The 24,598-nt window shown below is 46.0% G+C and overlaps 1 protein-coding gene and 1 non-coding gene across 3 annotated transcripts in view; one reads left to right on the top strand and one right to left on the bottom strand.

The window, feature by feature from the left end:
- Nucleotides 1-24,598, bottom strand: part of LOC115321957 (kinesin-like protein KIF21A) — a 163,079-nt gene that overhangs the window by 5,963 nt on the left and 132,518 nt on the right. For both annotated transcript variants that reach the window (XM_040217434.2, XM_040217435.2), the window contains exons 20-24: nt 23,601-23,816; nt 19,002-19,149; nt 13,106-13,151; nt 10,303-10,360; nt 5,325-5,545 (exon numbers count right to left, since the gene is read on the bottom strand). In XM_040217434.2, the coding sequence (XP_040073368.2) occupies nt 5,325-5,545; nt 10,303-10,360; nt 13,106-13,151; nt 19,002-19,149; nt 23,601-23,816 (689 nt within the window). The remainder of the gene's footprint in view (nt 1-5,324; nt 5,546-10,302; nt 10,361-13,105; nt 13,152-19,001; nt 19,150-23,600; nt 23,817-24,598) is intronic.
- Trnas-gga lies at nt 21,424-21,505 on the top strand. Its single transcript has one exon. It is a non-coding gene; the product is annotated as a tRNA-Ser (tRNA).

Below are 24,598 nucleotides of genomic sequence, written 5' to 3'. Positions count from 1 at the left end.
TTTCCTACAACATGGACACAATAATGAGTGACAAGTGAAGCGAGCTGATTAAGGTCAAGAAAAAGAAGACGGGCAGAAAAGGAGACAGAGAAGTTAACCTGGGGTAGTAAAAACGTACTAAAACAATCTCGAACTTTAGTATGTGTCGTTTCGTTCCGTTACAAAATAAGATAGGGAAAAAAAAAAAAACTGCTTTCGAGTTTTAGATATCCCTTTCAAATATCTAATGTTCGGCATTTGCGACCAAGGAAATGGGCATTTCATTTAAAATGCTCACCATCCGACAAACCGAAACCGCTTCTTTAAAGTCGCAATTGTTTTTATGTAAAGGAAGGGTAATGTAGCTTGTACCGTACAATACATTGAAGCATCATGTTGCTAACGATCGTGCCGCAGCGTAATTGATGCCGCGGTATGACCGCTGGCAGGTCGTAGCTGTATCAGAAATCCTATGTGCACTCCACCAAAGCGGCACCGAAGATTCATATTTTCGCGCGTGCAGCCGCACATGCGCGCACCTTCCATATAAGGCGCCGGACGCGACACCTGTCGCGATCAATGCCACGCGCTTCAGGCGAGCCCCTTGGGTCCCAACACTACCCAAGTATTCTAGTACACTGTAACTGAGCTTCGGCTTTCGATAGTGTGCAGCAGAGGATTATCGAGCCAAGAGCTAGGATGCAACCAACATTCGTACAACAGCGGTGAAAGGCAGAGAAGGCCAGCCTCATCACCATTGCCACCGGGTATCCGCGGCCTGCACGCGCAACGGGCACGCGCGGCGAGCCCGTTGCGCTCGGGTTCCGGGGATTCCGGTTATTAGTGGCCGTTTCTGGTGGTTCAACACACCATTTCAACTTTAGTAGATGTATTTTATGTGCCAAAATGCACCAAAGTGCTCGCAAGTTTGTTTTTTGTACGGAATATCAAACTTTCAAACTTTGAATTGCTCCGTGAAATTTCGTTCAAGTGGAACGGCACAAGAAACTCTGTACGCTGTAGTGAGAATTTTTGTGCACTGACTCTTAAGATCTTTGACGGAGAACCAAAAAATATTCGTAGAACCGGAAATTTTGTTGATGCGGCGCCCGTTGAAGCGGGTTTCGACTGTAGTACCATCATGGAGTCACATCATTTGACGTGAGGAAAGGCAACAATACGTAACCAAGCGGTACAGACCGAGCATGCTAACAACATGAGAACCATGTGCGAGCACATTCCTATAAAGCAGTGTTATGCTTCAAAAAATATGCACGCGAAAAAAAAAGAAAAAAAAAACTACTTGTACTAGTAAATTTTCAGTATAGTGTGCTTCGAAATGCAACTAAAACTGTTGAAGCTGCGCTGCCTTGGGAATGTCGGTAAAATTCGTGTAAGACCTGGATTGGATTTTCATGGCCAAATACCACTGGATTCCCACTGTTGCCAGATGAAGACTTCCAAAAATTGATTTGTCCGCAGATATTGCCGCAGTTTTGCAGGCATTGCCGCAGTTTGGCACAATTTTTCCCTTTGGGTGCAGCAAGGTGCAGGGAAGCATGACTTTCATAATAAAATTACTTTGGTGTTTTAACTAAAATACAATGTTGAGCGAACCAAACCATCCCATTCTCCTCGTCAATTTTCATGGTATACTGCGTCTACCTTTTGAACAGCCTAGGTAAAGAACTTGCCAAGAATAATGAAAACTATTAGAATACTGATTGAAGTTCACCTCAATTTTAAACAAGTGCAAGGATTCCTATGCAGCTTGTCAACTGCACTGGCCACATGTTCCAAACATTCAGTACACTTCGGCACGTCTACGCCGCTACACTCGTGCAGATGTTCCCTGCCTTGCAGAATGCAAGCAGATGATGCAGGAGATCGTTCGATGGAGCCCTGACGTTTGCTCACCATCATAGGTCAACCTTCTTTGGTGACAATTATGGGTAGGTCATCAAGTTTGAAAGAAAAGTGCTAGGAAAACCTAGAGTCAAATAAACGCAGCAGTTGCCCACGCAGAAAGTATAAACTCGTCGAGATGGACAAGACTTGCAAGATCTGCAACTGTTTCGATAAGCTCCGTATGCTAAACTTTGTATATGACGCTGCATCAGACTGTGTAAAATAATTTTCTGCATAACCACGATCTGTAATAAACCCATCTCGTAATGCTCTCAGTTCATTAGCACGTACGGTAACAAAACGTTTGTCCATATCCCGTTTCTACCACTAATATTTGCAGCCTCATGCATAAAAGAGAGGAACTGTGCAGTGTTTTAGAAGATAGTAATTCTGATATTGTTGTGCTGACTGAGACATGGTTGAGGCCAAATGTTCGCAATGACAAACTATTTCCCGATCACCTCCATCTCTGTATCTGCCAAAAGGACAGGCCACTTCAACGCAGTGGTGGTGTTCTTATCGGAGTCAAAAGCATATCACTTTGTTCTGCATTCAGTTACAATGCAGTTTGGAAATTACTTGCGTCTGTCTTTGTTTGGCTATAATTAAAACTGTACTTGTTGTCTGCCACAGGCCCCCGAATAGTGACTCTGCATTCCCAAGTGAATTTCATAAAGTCCTATTGGAGATAACGTTTTGCAAAAGCGAACCTCTTGTTATTCAAAGATTTCAACTTTCCCAATATAAGCCGGTCAAGTCTAACAGCCGATGCATCCCGTTATTCTCGCGATTTTCCGGAACTATGTTTGCTTTTTAACCCAACTCGGGTTGTTACGAGCCCAACCCGTGGGGATAACATCCATGACCTTGTACTCGCGTCTTCTCCTGATCTGGTTCAATTCGTTACCTACAGCAATGGATTCAGTGACCAGAAACGTTTGCACATCTTGCTGTCCCTTTCAATTTTGATCAAGAGGCCTGTCAAAAAGGTGATACGGGACTATAGTAGAGCAATGAACAGAAATCTGACCCCTTTCTTGCAGTTCTATCGCATCCACTTTAGTCTAAGTAGTGTGAATGACAACTTGATTTTATATGAAAATAAATTGAATGACATTATTCAGGCGTTTGTAACTACTTTGCGGATCCGAAGTGATGGTTGCCAGCCCTGGTATAACGAAAGGCTCAAGTAACTTGACAATAAGAAAAAACGCCTCTTTCGTAAAGCAAGAATGACTAGCTGTTCAAGTATCTGGGAGAAGTATTATGCTTGCCTTAAGGATTATATCCATCTAATAAAAGCTTGAAAAATATAATATTTTAATCAGGACCTTCCAACTATCCTTTCAACGACCCCAAAAGGTTTTGGAATATAATCCCGTCAATAAACAACAATGATATCATTAAACTAATCGATGAGGGTCGCAACCCAGCTGAGGAAAGAATGTGCTCCTAGGTAATGAATAGCATTTTCGCATCCATCTCGACGGACGTCCTTTAAATGTGAGCCTGAACTACCCACTGTTCACTACGAGCCCCAATCAACGTTTCATCGGCCAGTATTGCCACACTTATCGATTAGCTTTCATCCTCCTCAGGGTCAGATAACATATCATCGAAGATTCTGAAAAATACTAAGATTGTAACTAGGGATATTTTGCAAATGATATTTAATCAGTCACTATCCGAAGGTAGGTAGGATTGTTCCGGTCCACAGAAATTATCATTGCTCCTTGCCTTCTAACTCCCATTTCACTAACTTCCGTTCCATCTAAACTTCTTGAACATAATGTCGCATTTAAATTGCAATTCTACCACCACCAACGTGGCTTTCGCAAAGGTTACTCTTGCGAGACGCAACTCTTTGAATATACGCACCACCTTCATTGCAGCCTTCAATCTCGCAACGAAACAACGCAAAAGTTTTAGACTTTTTCAAGGATTGTGTCCCACATATTCGTTTAATCTCTAAATTTTCCCGCCTTCACCTAGTCCTAATGGAGATGCGTAATTTTCTTGACTCACGAACAAAGTACACACTCTTAAATGGGTAGGAATCTGATTTAATAATGTCTAGTCTGGCGTGCCCCAAGGCACAGGCCCCTTTTTTTCTAATATTTATTAATGACCTTCCAAACTCTATTTCTTTTCACATACGTATTTTTGCAGACGACTGTGTTCTATATCGCGAGATCACTTCACCTAATGACCGCAAACTCCTCCAAAAGGATCTAGATAATGTCTCTCAGTGGTGTAACCACTGGCTGATGCCACTAAAAAAACCTAAATGCAAATTAATCCACTTTTCTCGCAAAAGAGTCCCTTCCTCCTCTCAGTGTGTGCTGGGCGACGAGGAAGTCGATAGGTAGAAATATCTTGGTGTCGTACTAACTTCCGACATGACACTGACATAGATTAATCGCATTAACACCATGTCTTCGGACGCAGCAAAGACCCTTGGTTAGATCCGGCGCTGAATGCTGCTCCTCCAAAAATGAGGAAACTTGCATACAAAACCTTCATTCGACCTAAACTGGGATATGCTAGCACAATGTGGAATCCGCACCAAAATTACTTGATCACCCAACTTGAAGCAATTCAGAACCGAGCAACCCGCTACAGTTATCAGACTATGGCTATAAAAACAGTGCCTCTGCTATGAAAACGAGCCTAAATTTATGAACTCTGGAGGTACGCCGCAAGGTTGCACGTCTTTGCTTACTCCATAAACTTTACCGCTACCATCCCCCACTGTTCGAAGTTCATTCTTGCGCACTCACGCACGGTCGTCTCGTCGCCTTAATAACTCCTATAATTTTCGACGTATATCGGGTTCCAGTAATACCTTTAACAAATCGTTTCTCCCACTCACAATTGTGGACTGGAACAATGTTCCAGAATCGCTCATTACAATTAATGAACCTGTGGTTTTCAAAAGCTTCATCACGTATTTTTCTACACCAAATTAGGTTTTTCTAGCTACATTGCACAAGTGTGCGTTGTTACGTATTTTTTATGTTGTTGTTTTTCATTTTTGTATAATTTCTTGCGCTGCCCCCTCGTTATGTTTCGAGGGCCCTTAAAGGCCCTCGAAAGAGGACCCTTAAGGATTAATAAATAAAATTAAATGAAACCCTCGTCTGCCAAACACTGGCGCTTTGGCTTGTATCGCTCCAAAGTGTAACAGGACAGCCAGCCACGAAACCTGAGCAAAACTTCGCCCGCACTCGGAGTTCCCCACGCCTTGGAGTGCCCGACACTTAGAAATCCACAATCTCAAAGCTCACGCCCCCTAAACTTTCATGTGCGAAGTTCTCCAAAGTTTGCGACGTTCAATGCAAACAAGGATCCCCAAGGTTCAAAGCTCAATGTGCGCCATTGCATAAAGCTTTGCACCTGATGAGGCGCCAAGTTGAAATTGTGCTTTGGCCACTCACTCGAGGGATCCCGGTGCACTGGAAACCCTGGTCAGGTTCCCGTCGGGTCCGAGGTCAAAGCAGGCCCCGTCGGGATGCGACATGGCCATCACGTCCTCCATCGCCGGCAGGGCATGAGGGGCATCTGTCGACGCTTCCTCCGTCTGAGGCAGCGACGGCAGCGAAGAATTCATGGTGGACGGATGCAGCAGCTCTTGAGGGGTGGCCGTCTTGCGGCGCGCCTGCATTGAGTTGGCATTGTGTTCTCCAATGAGCGAGGAACACCACCAATCTCCCAGCTCGTGCTCTCTTAAGCCGAGCATGAATTGCACAAGACCCGCTTTGCTCGTTGCTGCATCGGTCGCATGCGTCGTGCCCAAGAAATGGCTCCGTGGGAGCCACCAAAAGTGTTGCCATTGCAACAACAACAAGTCGAAAAAATCCCATCTTGAAAGTAAACATAGTTGTGTAAAAAGTCCGAATCTCCAAGGGGAGCCCCATGTTTTGAAACCAGCTAGGTTTTTTCTTCAAGGGTGACTGAAAGCGCACGGAGAAGCAGCAGCTCCTAACATAAAAGTATTTTTTTTTTATTTAAATTGGAATTTGTTTTGATTTATACTTTACTTCGAAGACTATGAGCTGCTCCGCGTGCTTTCAGTCGCCCTTGAAGCAACAGAGCTGGTTAATAAAACGTCTTTTCCGACATTTGGCTGGAGCTACATTTTTCGGGCTCGTGCATCTTGTCCACAGGTGAGGACAAATGCCGCCGCCCATAAACAAACCACTGGAATGCAATCTGGTCGGACTCTTTTTCGCCTTGGAATTGTTCATTGGATGTCTTCCTGCAAATGTCCGACTCATTTAGCGGCCTGAGCCAAATCAACGAGGCTCTTTACACCGCAAAAGTTGGCGTGAATAATGCCACATGCGACCATTAATTCTACATGAACGCCCCAAGAATGGACGCTCAAGCCCGAATTCGTATGGTGAGATTCTGCTTGCTATTTTCAGTCATGGCGTCGCTCAAGCTGCAAAAGCGTAAACTGTAACTCAGATGGTCGACGCAGATACTGAAAATCGAGAGCAGAACCGGACCAAGTCTACTATCAGGCCTAACAGGTCAGCGATGGCCACAGGTAACAATGATCAACCTCTCCTTGTATCTACTGTTTACACCGAGCCTGCTGACCCCAACCAACCTTCAGCCTTTTGAGGCTCGCATTGAATTTTTATCGCAATTACCGGGTCAAGGATTGGTCTACAGGCCACTGTCGTTTGAGCGAGCAGACGACAAGCAGAAACATCTGAAAGAGGAGACTACAGTTCCAAGGATCAGGCAGCCGTTAGAACTTGATGACGCACTGAACGTAGTCCGCAGGTGGTTCGTACAACTTTGTTGTTTTTCAGTGTTCATGGTGAAACGAAAAAAAATACCGTATACACTCGCATAATGAACGCACCCCCCCCCCCCCCCCCCCCCCCAACGGGTACTCATATTTAGACTTTTTTTCTCTCGTGCAATGAATGCACGTCCAATCTTCGGCTCCGCGAGTCTCGAATTGCGTCCAATTTAGCGTGCCACCGAGCTAATTTTCTTTTTCCACCAAACGGTCCGGTCAAGCCAAGCCCAGCCGCTCTCGTAATGGCTTCGAGTGCATAGTCGCGGAAGTGATACCATGAAACCGAGCGGCGCGCACACTGGACAAAGCTTGGGGCGAGGAATTGCCGAGTCCCGGACATTCTTCCCCTATCGGTTGCATTGATGTCAACAAACAAGCCGTCGTCTGTGATTCGCTTTTGGACAGCGAAATTGTGAAAGTGGTTGGGTCTAATTTCACATACTCAGGGTAAATGCGTTTATTTAATCCATAGCAGAACAGCACAGCGAGGTGCACGCTGCGCTGTAGGCCGAGAGTGTCTGGTAGTCTCTCCGTAAACAAAACTTGATCCGTGCGAGCAAGCTTCGGTGGTCGGCGGTTGGACTTCGTACAAGTTCTTGTCTCTGTGAACGAAACTTGATCCGTTCGAGCGAGCTTCAGCGGTTGGCAATTGGACTTTCTACAAGTTTATATACGAGTTCAACGCCTAGCTGCGGATATACCTGAGTGTGCCCGCTGGATACTAGCAATATCATTTGCCTAAGAACGGTCGTGTTGCTTTTCGTGCTGAGTGAGATTCGTAGGGCGCTTTTCCATTGGCAAAAGAAACCCTGAAAGCACTCCAAAATGGTTTGCAATTTATAAAGCATGGTTATTATGGCGCGCCCCCCAACCAGCCGTGGGTGCACCTCCATCACTGGAGACGTGCTGTGGAACCTTGCCGTGTCATATTGGCACCCAATACGATATTTGCACGAAGTGTGTAAATGCAAAGATTTTACCCCGTGTAATGAACGCCCCCCCCCCCCCCCTAAATATGTGTAAATTTTTCGGGGAAAAAAGCGTGTTCATTTTGCGAGTAAATACGGTATGCTAGCCCTTTTTCCCATTTAGCTGCACGTTGTCATCATTATCCTTATTATCATTTTGCTTTGTATGCTTCCATCCCTTTGCGCCTCCGCCCCACTTTCATGTCGCCAGTTGCCATTTTGCGCTCATGGATTTGCGCCTCTCATTTTGTGCGGACAACGCTGGCTTGGACGTCATGGCGCCATCTGTTCTTCCGCGACCGGGATGTGTCGTTAACAAATGCAGAAAGTGCTCGACCATAACGCTAGAAAAGAAGGCAGTGATTCTCAAGCTAACAGAAAGCAGACAAACACAAACGGAGGCGTAACAAAGAACAAGGCACTACCGTAATATGCCGAGTCATCGCCCGCCCCCTTCAAATACCCCCAACACGGACTCCGCGATCTGCGAACACTCATCCTACCCGAATGACACGGCCGCGGACCATACAGTTGGAGGACACCCGTGACAAAATAAAAGGAAGGAGGCAAAGACACTTCTCTTTGTTTACGCATTTCCTCCGTGAGCGACCCTGAACTGATAGTGCGTCAGTGCAAAAGAAAAAAGATATGAACAGAATAAAAGTTTGTTTTGTTTACAAAATAAATCGACCAGACAAAAATAAAAAGTCAAAAAGACAACACAAGCAGTAAGTCAGGGATCGCACGGTAACGAACGCCCCGTATCCTGGAAATGTAACCGTGAAGCGTAAGGTCGAAGTCTGTCTCCGCCGAAGTCGCCGCGAACCCGCTCCTTCTCCTTGCACGTCGCGACCGCGGGTGTGCAATGTTTTAGACAAAGCCAAAGGGGAAATAAAGCTTTGCTGGAACGCCCTACGCAGACGTTTGTACCCCCATTGATAGGACGCCGTGCACGGATCCACCCATGTACGCACCAAACAAGAAAGTTGCGCAAGGACTTGCGATTCACAAGGCGCCCGAGTTGGCCCCAAGCCAAAGTATTTGCCCAAGCGATGGCCGGCTCTTCGCTTTCCCAGCAACGCTCTTCATCGCTTCCTTGGCCGCTCGCTCGCTCGTTGCGCCTGGCTGGTTTTTCTATTTTCTTATACACTTTCCTCTTTTTTTTTCTTTTTTAAACTTTTACGAAACAAACGTTTGCCGTGTATGCAGATTGGCGGTGTTCCTAGCGCATATGCAAGCAGCGGACTTTGCGATAGTAAAACATTCTTTCGTGAGCACTTTTTCTATAAAACAATAAAACAAAATCGAGTACCGTATTTGCTCGCAGAATGAACACACTTTTTTCCCGAAAAATCGATGCAAACTTGAGGGGGGGGGGGGGGGGCGTTCATTATGCGAAGTATAATCTTTGCGTCCGCATTTACTCGCATAATGAAGGACCTTTTATCCTGAAAAATCGAAGTAACTTCTTATCTCTTTGTGCGCGGTGCGCATCCCCGTAACCAAACTGGGCTGCACAAACAAAAAAAAAAAGGCTGCTTTTTTTTTAGCTCTGTGGGTTTTTTTTTTTTTGTCGTCTTTCACAAGCTGTTTCGTGTACTTAGGTGTTGCTTAGGCGAGAGCTTCTTCGCTTCTCTTTTTTACCTCCTTGAGCGCAGCGCACGACCCCGAAGTCCAGACTAACCTACGCAAAAAAAAACTCCCGTTTTTTTTCTTGCTTCCGTTGGAGCTCTTTATTTTTTTATTCTTTAACGCCTTTCACAAGGCGTTTCGTTCGCCCATGCTGCCCATGCATTTGCAACCTCGCTGCACCAGGATAGAGAAGCGGATTCATTTCGCGCGTGTGGGGGGAGGGGCTCAAAATTTTTACGTCCGAGCTGGAGGTGCGTTTAATACGTGACTGCGTTCATTGTGTGAGTAAATACGCTAACCTATCCCTTTTGCAGCTGCGCTAGATACGCAGGGAAAAATGGGCAGTTTTTCCGGCTTTTTTCAACTTTTTGTGCTCACCCACCGAGACATGGCCAACACCACCTTTTTTATGAATTTCAGGCAGCAGGCGGTGAATTGGTATACATTATACAGTACTTACGGCTTTTTTGAGTCCACTCTTAAGTCATAAAGGCAAGTTTTTCAATCTGCTGATTTTTCAGACTGTTCTATTATTCGTATATTTTTTCGGTCCCTGCGAAGTCCGAATAATCGGTCGGCGACTGTTCCAAGTTTCAGCAAAACTTGGAACAAGGTTCCAAGTTTTGCTGAACACTGCAGTAAAGCAATAGCTGGGCGAGTTGGTAAACGTTGAACATGATGAAAAATTGCGCAAAAAGAGACAAAGGCGGAGGAAACACAGAACTCTGGTGCATTAGGTGAAGAAAGGAAGAGGAAGCAATATTCATTCGTGACAGAGGAGACCGACACCAGGGGGAATGCACATCAGTCAGAGCCAAATGATTGCAAAAAGGCAGCCTCTTTTGCACCCAAAAGCAACCAAGAGACCAGAGCTGTCGGTGTTCCTTTCTCTTTTGTCTCTCTGTGCACAGTTCTGCATCATGGTGAACACCTGGATCCCGCAAAAGTGCACGCCAGCAATGCCGCTGATTCCGAGGCGAGAAACAAGAAATGGCCGACCTTGCTTCTCCGGAAGGTGACGTTGCTGGTGTCGAGGCTGCCCACCTCTGATGCGGCCCTGCAGGTGCAAAGCAGGTATCAGCAATTACCTTTTTTTACTTCAAACTGAATATTTTCAAACAAAAAGATATTTCATTTCATGGAAATTTAGCATACTTTACATAATCGCGGCTGAAAATCATTTCTAACATTTAAATAAAGAGTTGAACCATAATTCCAACCAAAGAAATTGACATACAATGGTGAATAAAACTATTTACTTGGTGGCATACCTAGCTACCCCCCCCCCCCCCCCCCCCCTAAAAGCCGCTTGTTGACTGCACGACCCCTTGGTGGCACCAGTGTTGGCGGTAATGCGCTACAAGTAACGGCGTTATCGGTAACGTGTTACTTTTTCCACTAATTTAACATATTCGTCACCTTTTCAAAACTGTAACGGGTAACATACTTATGTTACTTATTTCGAGTAATGTGTAGCATAGCTACGTTACTCGTTACATATTCTTCCCAACACTTAAAAAAAACTACTTTAGTTTGATTCGTGTTTCCAGGTGCCCAAAATTGTATATTGCCAAGCAATATACAATTTCGAGGGTTTTACGCTTTTCTTTGCCTTTTTTTAGTGAGTATTTTGGTGGAACTGTATAAAAATATAAGGCAATTGCGTTCAATTTCTGGATGGAGATTAAAATATGGCGCTTATGCGTGCCTATAACGTCAAAAAGTTAAACCTGTTAATTAATGATGTTAAAAAAGAAACGCACAAGTAACGGGTGTTACTTTTTATCTGTAACGGTAACGCATTCCTTTTATTTGCGAGTAACAAGTAACTTATTTCGTTACTACTTTACGGTAATGCCTACAACACTGGTAATTATCCATGACAATTGCAATGCTTTCTTTAAGCTTCACCACTTTGCACTGGAGCACACCCGTGAGGCTTCACCGCATGTCAGGCTTGCAGGCAGGCTTAGAGAAGGCAAAACATGATCCAATTTGATGTGCTCAGATTCTTATCGAGCCTTTGACAAAAGAATATTGCCACGAAAGCTCGCGGTCAGCACATGCTCAATACAATCATGCACAGCTAAGGCAGTCAGTGAATGCCTCCCAACCATCTTTGGGTATATACCAATACTCTAACAAAGAAACTAATCGATTGCACTCCATTACTAGCAATGCTGAACTTCAGATTTTAAAGATGCAAGACATTTCATTATCTAGGTTTTTTTAGATGAGCTTGCACCACATCGATATGCTACAATTCAGTTTAGTAGTAGTTCCGTTTAGTACTACCGTAAAATCCCGAAAGAGAGCCCACCTAACATCGAGAGCAAATCGAGTGAAAATATGGAGTGGGCTAACTTTCGGCATACAATCAGGGAAAGTTTTCAAAATTTACTTTTTTTAGGTTGTGTCCCTTCCAAGCTTGTTAGGGTGGTGAGGGGCAAGGAAGCAAAGAAGACTGTACTTCCCAGTCAGCAACGTTCGCTTATATCCCGCCAAAGCTAACAAACCACATTTCTGCCGAAGCCATTATTGATTGCAATGAGAATGCAGCGCAAACAAACGACGGACCAGTAGAAAAGTACCGTAAAAACCCGCGTATAATACGAGACATAATTTGAGGACCGCAAAGAAAACTTTTATCCGCGTATAATGCGAAACAAATACAAGGACAATGAAAATCTTTCGCGTGAAATATGACCAAGGAAGTCTTAAAAAAAACCTTTATCTGCGTCATAATTGAACCTTAATCACTGCCATCACGTCCATCAGACTCCCTGTCCGACGCCTCCTCCCAAAGGCAGTCTTCAGTGCCGTCGAGCGCATTTGAAATCCCGCACTTCTTGAAAGAAGGAGCGACAAGAGAGCGATGATGCAGTGAAATCCCGGTGTGGTGCATAAAGCGAAGAACCCAATCCCGGCTTGCCAAAGTTCTTATGCAGCAGCTCCATGTTTACAGCGAGGTGCCGTTCACGTTGCTCTTTTACAAAGTCGCCGAGGCTTGCCTCGACGTCGGCGAAAACACCATTCTTCGGGCTCCTAAAGTTTCTTCTAGTTCCGTTGCATGCAAACAGAGCTTGCTTTTGTCGTCCCCATCCGCGGATCTTGCCCTCATTTTGCGGCGAATTCTTATCCGGCAGCACTGTTGCCGATGTCTTTCGCAGCCAAAATGACTTTTCTTTTGAAGGCTGCCGATTGTTTTCGCGCCGACGCCGTTGCCGAGCCCGACTGTGGATGGATGGTGGCGCCTCGGACATTGCGACTTTAATAACGATGACAGCTGTTTTGAGCGCCCTACTGCTTCGAAACCGAAACTACGTCAAACAGCGTTAGATCGCGCCTCATCGAAGCTGAAAATTGTTGGGACCCGCGTAAAATAGGAGCCGCAAATTTTACATGGCAAAATTTGAAGAAACAAAACTCTTATTATATGCGGGGCTTTACGGTATACACAACACTACTATTACCAGGGGTGGGCTAGCTTCAAGTGTTTAAAAGAATATAGCAAATCAAGCCAAAAACAGAGGTGGGCTATCTTTCAGTGGTGGGGCATCACTCGGGATTTTACGGTAGGTTTGTGCGAGTAGATTTAGTGCTCAATAGCTTCTTCTGCTTTGTGTTTGCATTGGTGCACGCAAGAGAAGGCTGTCCGGTTGTTTTGGGGTACCCGAAAAATAAGTATGGTCCTATCTCTACAAAATGGTCTTTCCTTCTAAATATGTATGTGATAAAACAAATGGACAATTTGCGCCCTCTACCCCTACTTCGTACAGAATACCTTAACCTCAACACTTACGTGAAGGTCAGGGTGGGAGGCACGGACCGCGAACTGGGAGTGCTCGCTGCAAAACAACAAAAGCATTAGGAATCAGAATCACAATGCAAAAGGATAATCCTCCCAACAATGTCTAAGAACTGACACCAACCACCTCCTTTTCACAAGTTGTTAAGATTCTCAAGATAGCTTTTGTTCAAAATATAGCAATGCTGAACCTGAAAGACAAAGATAACGGCTGCCCACAATTGAAATTAGGGGTGTGCGAATATTCAAAACTTCAAATACTTCGCGAATAATGCTTGCTTTTCCATACGATTCACCTCGCACTTTCACTGTTTGAAGTATTCAAGTTCTTTGAGCACTTCGAAAACTACGAATAACGCGGAATTCACTGATTAGTGTCAACACGCGGTCGAGTTTGCCGTTTTGTTTTTGGACTGCGCAGTATGGTTTCGAGCTTGGCAAGAATGGCGCCAACCTTTCCAGCCTTTCCACTCTGGTTTTCACTAGGGTGGAAAGGCTGAATTTCTCTGGGCGTCATCCTTGAGGTCGTCCTTAAGGTCATCCTCGAGGTCATCCTAGAAGTCGCCCCGACATCTTAGACGTTGCCTTCAAGGGCGCCCTAGACGCCGCCCTAGACGTCGCCCTCGAGGTCGTCCTAGACGTCGTCCCTGAGGTCGTCCTAGGCGTCGTCCCTGAGGTCGCTATTGGTGGCGTCCTTGAGGTCAACCTAGAAGTCGTCGTTGCGGTCGTTCTAGACGTTTTTTGTGAGGTCGTCCTAGACGTCGACCTCAAGGTCGTCCTAGACGTTGTCCTCGACGTCGTCCTTAAGGTTGTCCTCGACGTCGTCCTTGAGGTTGTCCTGGATGTCGTCCTTGAGGTTGTTCTAGATCTCGTCTTTGAGGTTGTTCTAGATGTCGTCCTTGAAGTTGTCCTAGATGTCGTCCTTGAGGTTCTCCTAGACGTCGTCCCCGAGGTCGTCCCCGAGGTCACCCTAGGCGGCATCCTCGAGGTCATCCTAGAAGGCGTCGTTGAGGTCGTTCTAGACGTCGTCCATGAGATCGTTTTAGACGTCCTAGAAGTCGTCTTAGACGCTGTCCTCGAGGTCGCCCTAGAAGTTGTAGTTGAGGTCGTCCTAGACGTCATTTCTGAGGTTGTCTTAGAAGTCGTTCACGGACGACGATCATGCCATGGAGGCCAAGCGCGAGCGCGAGGCCTGGCGATGACTGCATTCCACGCCGGCTGAACAGTTCCCGCGTGCGGCGGCGAGGTTCCGGTGGAAGTTTGTGGATTACCCGCTTGGCGTCACGTGCGACCGACTCTGGTTCGCCGGAGACGTATCCACGATCGGCGGCGTGTTAGACAAGTAGAAGTAGGAATCGAACGCGTGCGCGTTGCGGCAGTGTAACGAGTACAGCTATGCTGGTCATCCTTCTTTACGAAAGTGGAAAAGCTGAACTCTTTTGCAAATTTGTTCCTACAGCCACTACAGTAGCCAAGGTGATATGAATTCGGATATGGATTTATCGCTGGCCTCGGCTATCAGCAATACATCAGGATGGTTACTTTCCGCATGATTTTCTGGTTTATCAGTTTGCCAGTATTACTTTTGTTATTTCTACCCGTTTTCATTGGTCAAAGTGAGACTTGCTCCCTCCAGCAAAAACACAACATATTTATAATTTATTGCCTCTTTGTGGAGCCCTCTATGGAAAGAGCACACAAAAAGAGATGAGATGAGAAAGAGCGCATCACCGTTGGGGCAGGCGAGCCGTAATTACAGTCGCAACGTCCGTCGACGGCACTGCGTGAAAGGTCACGCGGGGCAGTCCCCCTGGTTGGCGGGTCTATACCGCGGCACTGTGAAGATGGAAAGGGCACGTCCAAACAAGTGTTCTGGATGACCACGGGTAATTTCGCGCTAACAGATTTAATGTTTTTGGCGGATGTTGCGACGACACAAGTGGAAAAAGAGCGACGGCTCTCGGGGTTGGCGGAGGGGAACGCCGCGCAGATGACCGTAGTGCTGAGTCCGGAAACGCCGACGGCATCGCCAGTAGTGTCTATGCCGCAAAGCACGGAGATGTCCCGTGAATCCACGGCGTTGCTTGCGGCGTTTGCTCAGGCACTGGCAGTTTGAGGGATGCTGTACGCGCCAAGGCCTTGGTCAGCTGGAGGAACGCCTCCTCCTGCGGCGCCTCCTCCTGCGGCGCCTCCCAGCTCCAGGGAGCCGCTTTCCTCAGCAATTGCGTGAGGGGTGCCTGCATGGCTGCGCAGTTCGGGATGTAGGCTCGGTAGTATCCTATCATGCCGAGAAAACGGCGCACCCCCCCGACATCGGTAGGGACTGGGAACTCCCAGATCGCCCGCAACTTGTCCGCGTCAGGGGAAACTTTTCTTCTCTCGATCCAAAATCCCAACAAGCTAATCTCAGAAGCTCCAATTTGGGCTTCAGTCAGGTTTAGTGTGAGGCCGACGATCCGTAGTTTGCGCAACACGTCTTCGAGGTGACGAAGGTGGTCCTCGAAATTTTCCGAGTACACAATGATGTCGTCCAGATACGCGAGCGCGTGCTGCCACTTGGCATCTCCGAGCACCCCGTCGATCAACCGCTGGAATGTCATCGGTGCACCTGTTAATCCGAACGGCATCCGAGTGAACTCGAACAAGCCTCGGTGACACACGAAACAGTTTATTTCCAAAAAACGATCGATTTCAAACCAGAACCAAGTCTTTTGGTGTCATCATCACCGGCACGAGGTATCACTTGAAAATTTTGCGTCCCGAATTGGATGCAGCCGCTTTAAACGTATTCGAATTGCTCCGAGTTGCTTGCTTATTTCGAGCCGGACCCGATCTCAGCAATTCGTGTCGATCTTGGGAAAGCTAGAGAACAACCCGCCATTAACACCAAAATTGCTGAGAAAGATGCTCGATCTGAAGGGGGCCTCACGTACTCACCGCCCTCACGCACTCATGGCCCTCACACCCCACCTCATGCACTCACCGCCCTCACGGCCCTCACGCCTCTCACGCCTCTCATGCCACTCATGCCACTCATGCCACTCACTGCCCTCACGGCCCTCACACCCTTCACCGCCCTCACACCACTCACGCACTCAAGGCCCTCACGCCACCACTCATACCCTTTACCGCCCTCACGCCACTCATACCATTAACCGCCCTCACGGCCCTCACGGCCCTCACCGCCCTCACGGCCCTCACCGCCCTCACGGCCCTCACGCCACTCACGCCACTCACGCCACTCACGCCACTCACGCCACTCACGCCACTCACGCCACTCACGCCACTCACGCCACTCACGCCACTCACGCCACTCACCGCCCTCACGCCACTCACGCCACTCACGCCACTCACCGCCCTCACGCCACTCACCGCCCTTGCGGCCCTCACACCCCTCACACCCCTCACACCCCTCACCGCCCTCACCGCCCTCACGGCCCTCACGGCCCTCACTCACCCTCACTCACCCTCACTCACCCTCACTCACCCTCACTCACCCTCACACTCATGAATTTTCCTGGTCCAGAAACTCACTCACCCTCACCTCACCTGTGAAGATGAGGGTGAGTGAGGGCCCTCATGAGTGAGGTTTGCCGAGGTATGCCTCAACCACTCGGCCACGACTGCGGGACGAGTAGGGGGCTCTAAGATGCGGTAGGAACTCAAGAGCTGGTCATGTCATGGATGAAACGTTGCATGTAGACGCTCAACGTCTATACAGGAGAAGGCGCTGCGTTCCAATGCGTATATAATCTCGCTAAACTTTGCATGCATTGGCTCAACGTTTATAGGGCACTGCGGTCAAATGCTCAAATGCGTATATAACCACGTTCCATACCACACATTCTCTTTCTGAAATGGATGAAAACGAACGAAAGGCTGGGCATGCTGCAGCTCACAGTCTACGCAGACAAGCACCACCAGAGCTTCGCCCCAATCAACATCATTCACCACGTGGAGATGCGATAATTTTTGATTATTGGTCTATCTTAACGATTTTTTGTACAGGCACATAGTTTATTGTGGTGATTTCATAACTGCAATCAGATTTCAGATATCTTGTTCTGAAAAGTTATCAACAAAATAAAATATTAATTAGCTAATTTCAGGAAGGGTTCTAAAAAACCTTATTAAAATTTTAATGAAAAAAAGGTATCAATTGCTTCCTAAAGAAATGCCATACAAGTTAAATCAATTTTTATTTCTTTAGCACCATATAATCATGTAAAAAAATTAAAGTGAAGAGAAGACATGTAACAGCGGCTATAACAATGTCTTATAATGAAATACCAGTTTTATATCCCACAAAATATCATAATAAAAATAGCTCTAGCTTGCAGTCTAGTTCATTCCACAGAAAATGGTACAACCTCGGTAGAGCCCAAGTGAATCAAAAAGCCTTCCTGGCCGAAGAGGAGGCTGAAAAAACCAAAGCTGAGAAAATCGACTTTGAAATTTGGGTATGCATAACTAACAATATTGAAGCTTTAGATGGGTGGAATGGCTCTGGTTTGAATTTCATACTAAGGAAGAGACACGGGTAGGGAAAGCAGCTCCATATGCAACAATTGGTTAGCCCTAAAAAGGGCTTTTTTAGGGGACGTTTTCAAAGCACCAGCCTGTGAATGGGCGTGGCCATTCCGCACTGCCCACATTTGGTGGTCGCAAAGAACGTCTTCAACACATTCAAGATCTACGATCACGAACTGCGTGCCGGAATCTGTCTCGTCATCCTCGACAGTGACTGAGAAGGTCAAACTTCCGTTGTGTGGCAGACTTCTTTGCGGCCAAAACCTGCTTCATCTCGTCAGCTCGCGCCACATTTCCTGGGGAAACTAGCCCTCAACAGCTCCACTGTAAAAAAAATGTGCGGCCCTTACACGGGTTTCTACGATAAAACACTCGTCCTTGCTTCTGTTGTCGCTTTCCATGGTAACCGCTTGCAAGATTGTTGTCCTCCCTTACATGCAGGCTGACGGGTGTATCTTTTTAACAACTCGCAATGGAAAAAGAACAGGTGCCGACCACTAGGACCAATTGCCTGACAAGCCTCACTTGAGCTCTACGCACCCAGAAGCTGGCTTTTCCCGCAGTCTTGACTGTCACCATCAATGGCCCCAGCGTGACTATTGCTGCATCTGTTAAATTAACTTGTGCGCAAGCGCAACTTCGGGTTTCGTCAACATTGCCTGAAATTTATTTGAATCATTAGGCTTCCAAATCGTCTTAATTTAAGAAACATAAGCCCCACAAATGCCCATTCCAGTACTAGAAAGACCTCTGCAGCAAACATGCAAATGTCATAAAAATTTTCGCGCTATATTTAAAGAAAAAGTACATGTTGAGCCTCTATACAGTAAAGATCATTTACGAAGAAAAGCAGGCTTACCCTACTGACATTCCTTTATTATGGCAGGATGTGTAATGTCAGCATTATATGCCGCAGTTAAGAAAGAAGGTGCCCTTTATAGTAGCCCTAGATGCAAGCCCTTGCAAGACCAGAACAAACGCCACATTTTTCTTATTTTTAAGAAGCATGAAACGTGGTGTTCTCAGGTTTGACATTCCTTTCTTTGCACTCAATCCTATACGAGGCTTACACACAACATTGTTGCACCATTAAGGTGGTCACTCCTACTAGTTCTTGCCAAAAAAAAGCAAATTCGATGCTGTAAAACGTTGCTGCCGAAGGCAATCAAAGCCACCAGAATAGCAGCCAATGTGATGTCAGTTTAAGTCATGTATCGCTTAGAATAAAAAGGTGGTTATAAACAGCGCACAAGAGACACTGTAGAAGAGGCGCTTATCCTCTTGTGTGCTGTTCATGACCGTGCTCAACTCAGCACCTCGCTACAAAACAGTTTGCCCAGGTAGGCAATGTGGTGCCCACCTGCTTCCTCGGTGGCAAGCACGTCCATCTGCATGGCATACAGGCTGTGCTCCAGCAGGTCGTGGTTCATTGCATTGTTGGCCTCCACCTGCCGCAGCCTGGCCTCCAGTTCCTGCACCACCGCCTGGTGCTGGTTTGCCTGAACACTCTGCACAAGGGGCAGAGAGTCACTTTCAAATCACGATTCAACAAATGGTCTTTTTTGCAAGCTTCAAGGTCAAATGTGTCTGTTCCTCTACATACGCTGGGCAAACTTGGAACATCACGGCTTCAAGCGCACACGCTGGTAACTACAATTGTCCCATTCCCAGAAAAACTGCCGAAACCGCAACTGTGCAAACAGCAACTGTCCAAGCCACAACCGAGTTAAAATAACCATTGAGTCCCATCAGGATATTTCATAAGAACGAATTGGAGTCAATTGAATTCAGTTGGTTCTGGGTCATCCAACTGGTCATTCTAATTAGTTTCAATGCTTCCAATTGGTTACCCCAATTAGGACCAACAAAATTCAACTGGCACTGCGCCACCTAATTCGTCACTAATTGGATTCAATGTTTCCAACTGGTTACCCCAATTAGGACCAACAAAATTCAATTGGCACTGGGTTACCTAATTGGTCACTCTAATTGGATTCAATGTTTCCAACTTTGTTTTCAATGTTTCCAATTGATTTTTATTGATCCCCAATTGGGATCAATAAAAAACCAGTTGGGTTTAATATTTCCAACCGCTTCTGGTTCAGCCAATTGGTCATTGTAATTGGTTTGAAATGTAGTTTGTACGCTTGATGGCTGCATACTTTACGAATTAACTACCGTTCTAGACAGAACTTGCCATTATCTCTTTATCCTCACCAAGAAATACGTTTCCAAAGAATGCGTTACGTTTTCTTTTATTTTCAAATGAAACTTATTTTTTTTCAGTATTGCGTTGCAATCAATTTTTTCAACATCGCAAATTAAAAGGAAAAAAAAAATTGGTGACGCTACTTAAAGGCCGACCTACAAAAAGTTTTTCCGCCAGGTAAGAAAATTCTTCTTGCCGCCCTTCCCATTCATTCCTCTCCCATTGCTATCTTGGCGGTGCAGGGGCTCCTCTTGTTCCTACATATTGGAACTGGATAAGCCGGTAGCTTATCCCGGCTTATCCAGCCCCAAGACGCAGCAACAAAAGGAGTCCGCCACCGTCAAGATAGCAACGGGACAGGAATAAATGGGAAGGGTGGCAAAAATAATTTTTCTACCTTGCGGAAAAACTTTTTGTAGGTCAGGCTGTAATAAAAAGAAAAAAAAAACCTGTTGCTAGAATTGGTAGGAATCGCCAGCAGCGTCGGTCTGTACTGGGCTGCAATGGCGCCGCGAGGACGGTGGAAGAATGGTGGCTAGATATTGGAAACATAAAGCACATGGCACAGATGGCATGCACAGCATTCGTAGCATGGTTATGGCAATGATTGAAGAAAGTTTTTTTGTGTTTTGCTGTAGAGTGCTCAATGGTGCAGTGATAATTACTTCATTTGACCTGTCAGATCGTTAGGGGGCGGCAACAAACCTTCATGGAAGCAAGGTAAGGAATTTTCTTTGTTTCTTTTCAAGCTGGCTGCATTGCAGTTCGGGGATTTCGGATTGTTAGATCTGCTGAGACACTCATTGCTTGATCTTCAGTGAACGATACGAGCCTGAATGCATAGCTTTAGAGAAGAAAATTTTCTGGGCAGCTATCAGTTCGAAAGTTTTTGTTGGGTATTCGCGAGAAAAGTTAGTGTGTTTTAAGCATCTGAAAACTAAACTATGGATTGCTGAAAACACTGACGGGGCACAGTTTCAAAACTTGAAGTTTTGGGATTCAAAATTAAGCAATTTTGGGGGAATTTTAGTGGGAAGAAAAGGGAAGGGAGGGGGGGGGTCGGTTGGTAAGGTCGGGTAACGGGTCATTACCTCCGAATGTTGACGACTTTAATAAAATAACCGTAGGTCCCGAAAATGTTGCATCTCATTCGACGGGCTATATGCAGCCATGTTTCAAAATTTACTCTATCTCACTCAGGGTAAGTTAAAAAAAAAACAAGAAAGATGACCGCATCTCCTCGTCGTGAATGATGTTGATTGGGACGAAACTCTGGTGGTGCTTGTCTGCGTAGACTGAGCCGCAGCATGCCGAGCCTTTCGTTCGTTTTCATCCATGTCAAAAAGATAATGTGTGATATGGCGCGTGGTTATATACGCATTTGAGCATTTGACTGCAGCGCCCTCTTGTCTATAAACGTTGAGCATATGCATGCAGGATTTAATGCGATTATACACGCATTAGACCACAGCGCCCCCTCCTGTATAGTCATTAGCGTCTACATGCAACGTTTCATCCATGACATCCCCAGCTTTTAAGTTCCTACCACATCTCAGAGCCCCCTACTCGTCTCGCAGTCGTGGCCGAGTGGTTAAGGCAATGGACTGGAAATCTATTGGGGTTTCCCCGCACAGGTTCGAATCCTTTCGACTGCACAACCATTTTGTTTTTATCATTTTTTTTATTTTTTTTCATTTTTTTTGCCCTACACGAGCACGAGAGCACGTGAGCTCACGAGCACGAGCACCAGCAAGATCGATGTGAGCACAGACGCCGGACGGACAAGACTAGACCCTAAGGAACTTTGCCTCTAAAACCTATCAGCATCCAGCGTTGCCTCTGGTCCATTAGAGTTAGATTTGGAACACAGCCTGCAATGTACGATTTTTTTTTAGATACGAAAGACACTTATTTTTTCCTCCATGCACAAGCATTTTTCAGGTGCACTGGCCAGCTTTACAGAGATGCCTTTCGATTAACTGTTTTTCCCCTTATAGCAAAGAATAGTATGTCTCACAGGCTCACAGGAAACTGAGTAGTCAAACCATCCCGCATGCAAATTTAGCCAGTCCCTCGACAAAAGCTTCATCTCCTAATTTTGACCAGACTGTTTCAGTCACCCAGGGATGTTTGCCTTTGAATGCAAGGCCTGCAGGTTTTTGCCGCAAACCAATATCTGCAGTTTTCAGTGCAATTCCTGCAGGTTTATACCACCGCAACTAATTTCTTTGCAGCGAGAAAGTTTTTTTAATAGGTTTCTAAGCTTCATTTCAACATTTATAGTCCGATAAAGTCATTCAAAGCTTATTTATCCTTCATTTTAGGGAAGCTGCAACTACAAGCCTGGAAGAAAACGACGATGCCTGGAAGCAAGAAATCATTTCTAATAAGTTAAATAAAAACTGTTGTGATTATCTACCTTACGATCTAGTTGCAACTTTTTCTAGTTTGGGATATCCAAACACTAGTAGTTGTACCAATGGGTATCTGTCAATTAGATTTAAACAGTTGGAACTAAATGTTTTTTTTTTCAATTGGGAGTCCGAAAACACAAATAGATTTTTCCAATTGGTTCCACCCAATTGACAATGCCGAACTGGTTCCAATTGGTGATGTTCAGGAACCAATTGACTTTTTCTAGCTAGGAGTCCGAAATCACAGATAGGATTCCCCATTGGTTCTGATTGTCAATAACCAATTGGAACCAATTGGTTTTTTCTAACTAGGAGTCCGAAATCACAGATAGAATTCCCCATTGGTTCTGATTGTCAATAACTAATTGGAACCAATTAACTTTTTCTAGCTAGGAGTCCGAAATCGTAGATAGGATTCCCCATTGGTTCTGACTGTCTAATTAGAACGAATTGACTTTTTCTAACTAGGAGTCCCAAATCGCAGATAGGGTTCCCCATTGGGTCTGATTGTCAATAACTAATTGGAACCAATTTGACTCTTTCTAACTAGGAGTCTGAAATCGCAGATAGGATTCCCCATTGGTTCTGACTGTCAATAACTAATTGGAACCAATTGACTTTTTCTAACTAGGAGTCCGAAATCGCAGATAGGATTCCCCATCGGTTCTGATTGTCAATAACTAATTGGAACCAATTGACGTTTTCTAACTAAGAGGCCGAAATCACAAATAGGATTCCCCATCAGTTCTGATTGCCAATAACCAATTGGAACCAATCGACGTTTTCTAACTAAGGCCGAAATCACAAATAGGATTCCCCATTGGTTCTGATTGTCAATAACTAATTGGAACCAATCGACTTTTTCTAGCTAGGAGTCCGAAATCACAGATAGGATTCCCCATTGGTTCTGATTGTCAATAACTAATTGGAACCAATTGACTTTCTCTAGCTAGGAGTTCGAAATCGCAGAGTGGATTCCCCATTGGTTCTGATTGTCAATAACAAATTGGAACCAATTGACTTTTTCTAGCTAGGAGTCCGAAATTGCAAATAGGATTCCCCATTGGTTCTGATTGTCAATAACTAATTGGAACCAAATGACTTTTTCGAGCTAGGAGTCCGAAATAGCAGATAGGATTCCCCATTGGTTTTAACTGTCAATAACTAATTGGACGCAATGGTTATTTTTAACTGGGTTAACCGCACGGCTGTCCAGACCACAATGTGCCTATTGCAGGGCTACCAGTTCCGCTGCGCAGCAGCCAGTCGGTGCAGTTTGGTGCTGGAAATGTTGGGCAGTGCCTCAGCCCAGAAAAGAGGTGAAGAGGGTCCCCACCTGGTTGATGGCCATGTGCAGCAGCTTGTCAAAGAGGTAGCGTGCCTGAGGGGACTCGGTCCCGTCCAGAAGCGAGGCCACGTCCAGCAGCTCCTCCTTGGGCTCCTCCAGCTGCAGGATGTTGGCCTGGCAGTCTGTGATCTCCATGTTCACATACTGCACATTCGCCTGCAGCCCTTCCACCTGCTCCTCCAGGTCGTGCACATAGCGCTCGTCCTGAAACATCCGTGTCCGAAACGAGATCCCAGCTAGGTCTCCCCAGAAACTAGTGCAGACAGAAAAGGGCATTCTGAAGGAATAGAGGCCGTTGCTCACATCTGCTCAAAAGCAGCCTGCATTGCGTCCCTCAATGGCAAAAGGCTTCCTGTCACCAATAGACAACTCCTGTTCCATCCCACTCTGTTCACCCTGCTCTGCCCACGATGGTTGCTACTGGGCCACCTTGCTGGAGCCTACAATGAGACTTCATTCCCGCCCCATGCCGTCATACAAGTTTGGGTCATTTGTTTTTTCGTTTGTTAAGCACGCTTCCAAATGTACGAGAGAGCTCGCCCACTGCCAAGTCGGTAGTTCTTGGGGCCGAGTGAATTCCAGCCACCGACTCCCCATTTCGCATGGCCCCGTGGAGGTACGGCCGTCAACAGCATCGGATGGCAGCCGAGCAGCACTGAAGACGAGCCAACCAAGCGTCAGTCGCTGCGTCATGCTACCTCCCGGTTTGTTCACTACATTGAACCATTTCCACGTATCGCTAATAAACAATGGGTTCTACTCCACCACTGTGAACTTATTGGTTGCCTTCGAGAAGGAAAATCGCCAACGCAAGTGTCTCGTTGTCGCGATCCTAGCAGTGTCACAGCAGTAGATGTCGGCCTGTTCTGCTGCAGGTTGCTGTCTAGCTTGACAGCTTCAAGAGCCAGGGCCTCTGACAAACTTGCCCACTTTCTAAAGCAATAGCTTTATGGGTGACACTTTGCAGGAATTTCGGTGTTTGCATT

The sequence above is a fragment of the Ixodes scapularis genome, unplaced genomic scaffold, assembly GCF_016920785.2.
Source record: "Ixodes scapularis isolate PalLabHiFi unplaced genomic scaffold, ASM1692078v2 ptg001131l_1___fragment_3__unscaffolded, whole genome shotgun sequence".
NCBI lineage: Eukaryota > Metazoa > Arthropoda > Arachnida > Ixodida > Ixodidae > Ixodes > Ixodes scapularis.
The sequence above is the reverse complement of the archived record's forward strand: the minus strand, read 5'-3'. Positions and strand labels throughout refer to the sequence as shown.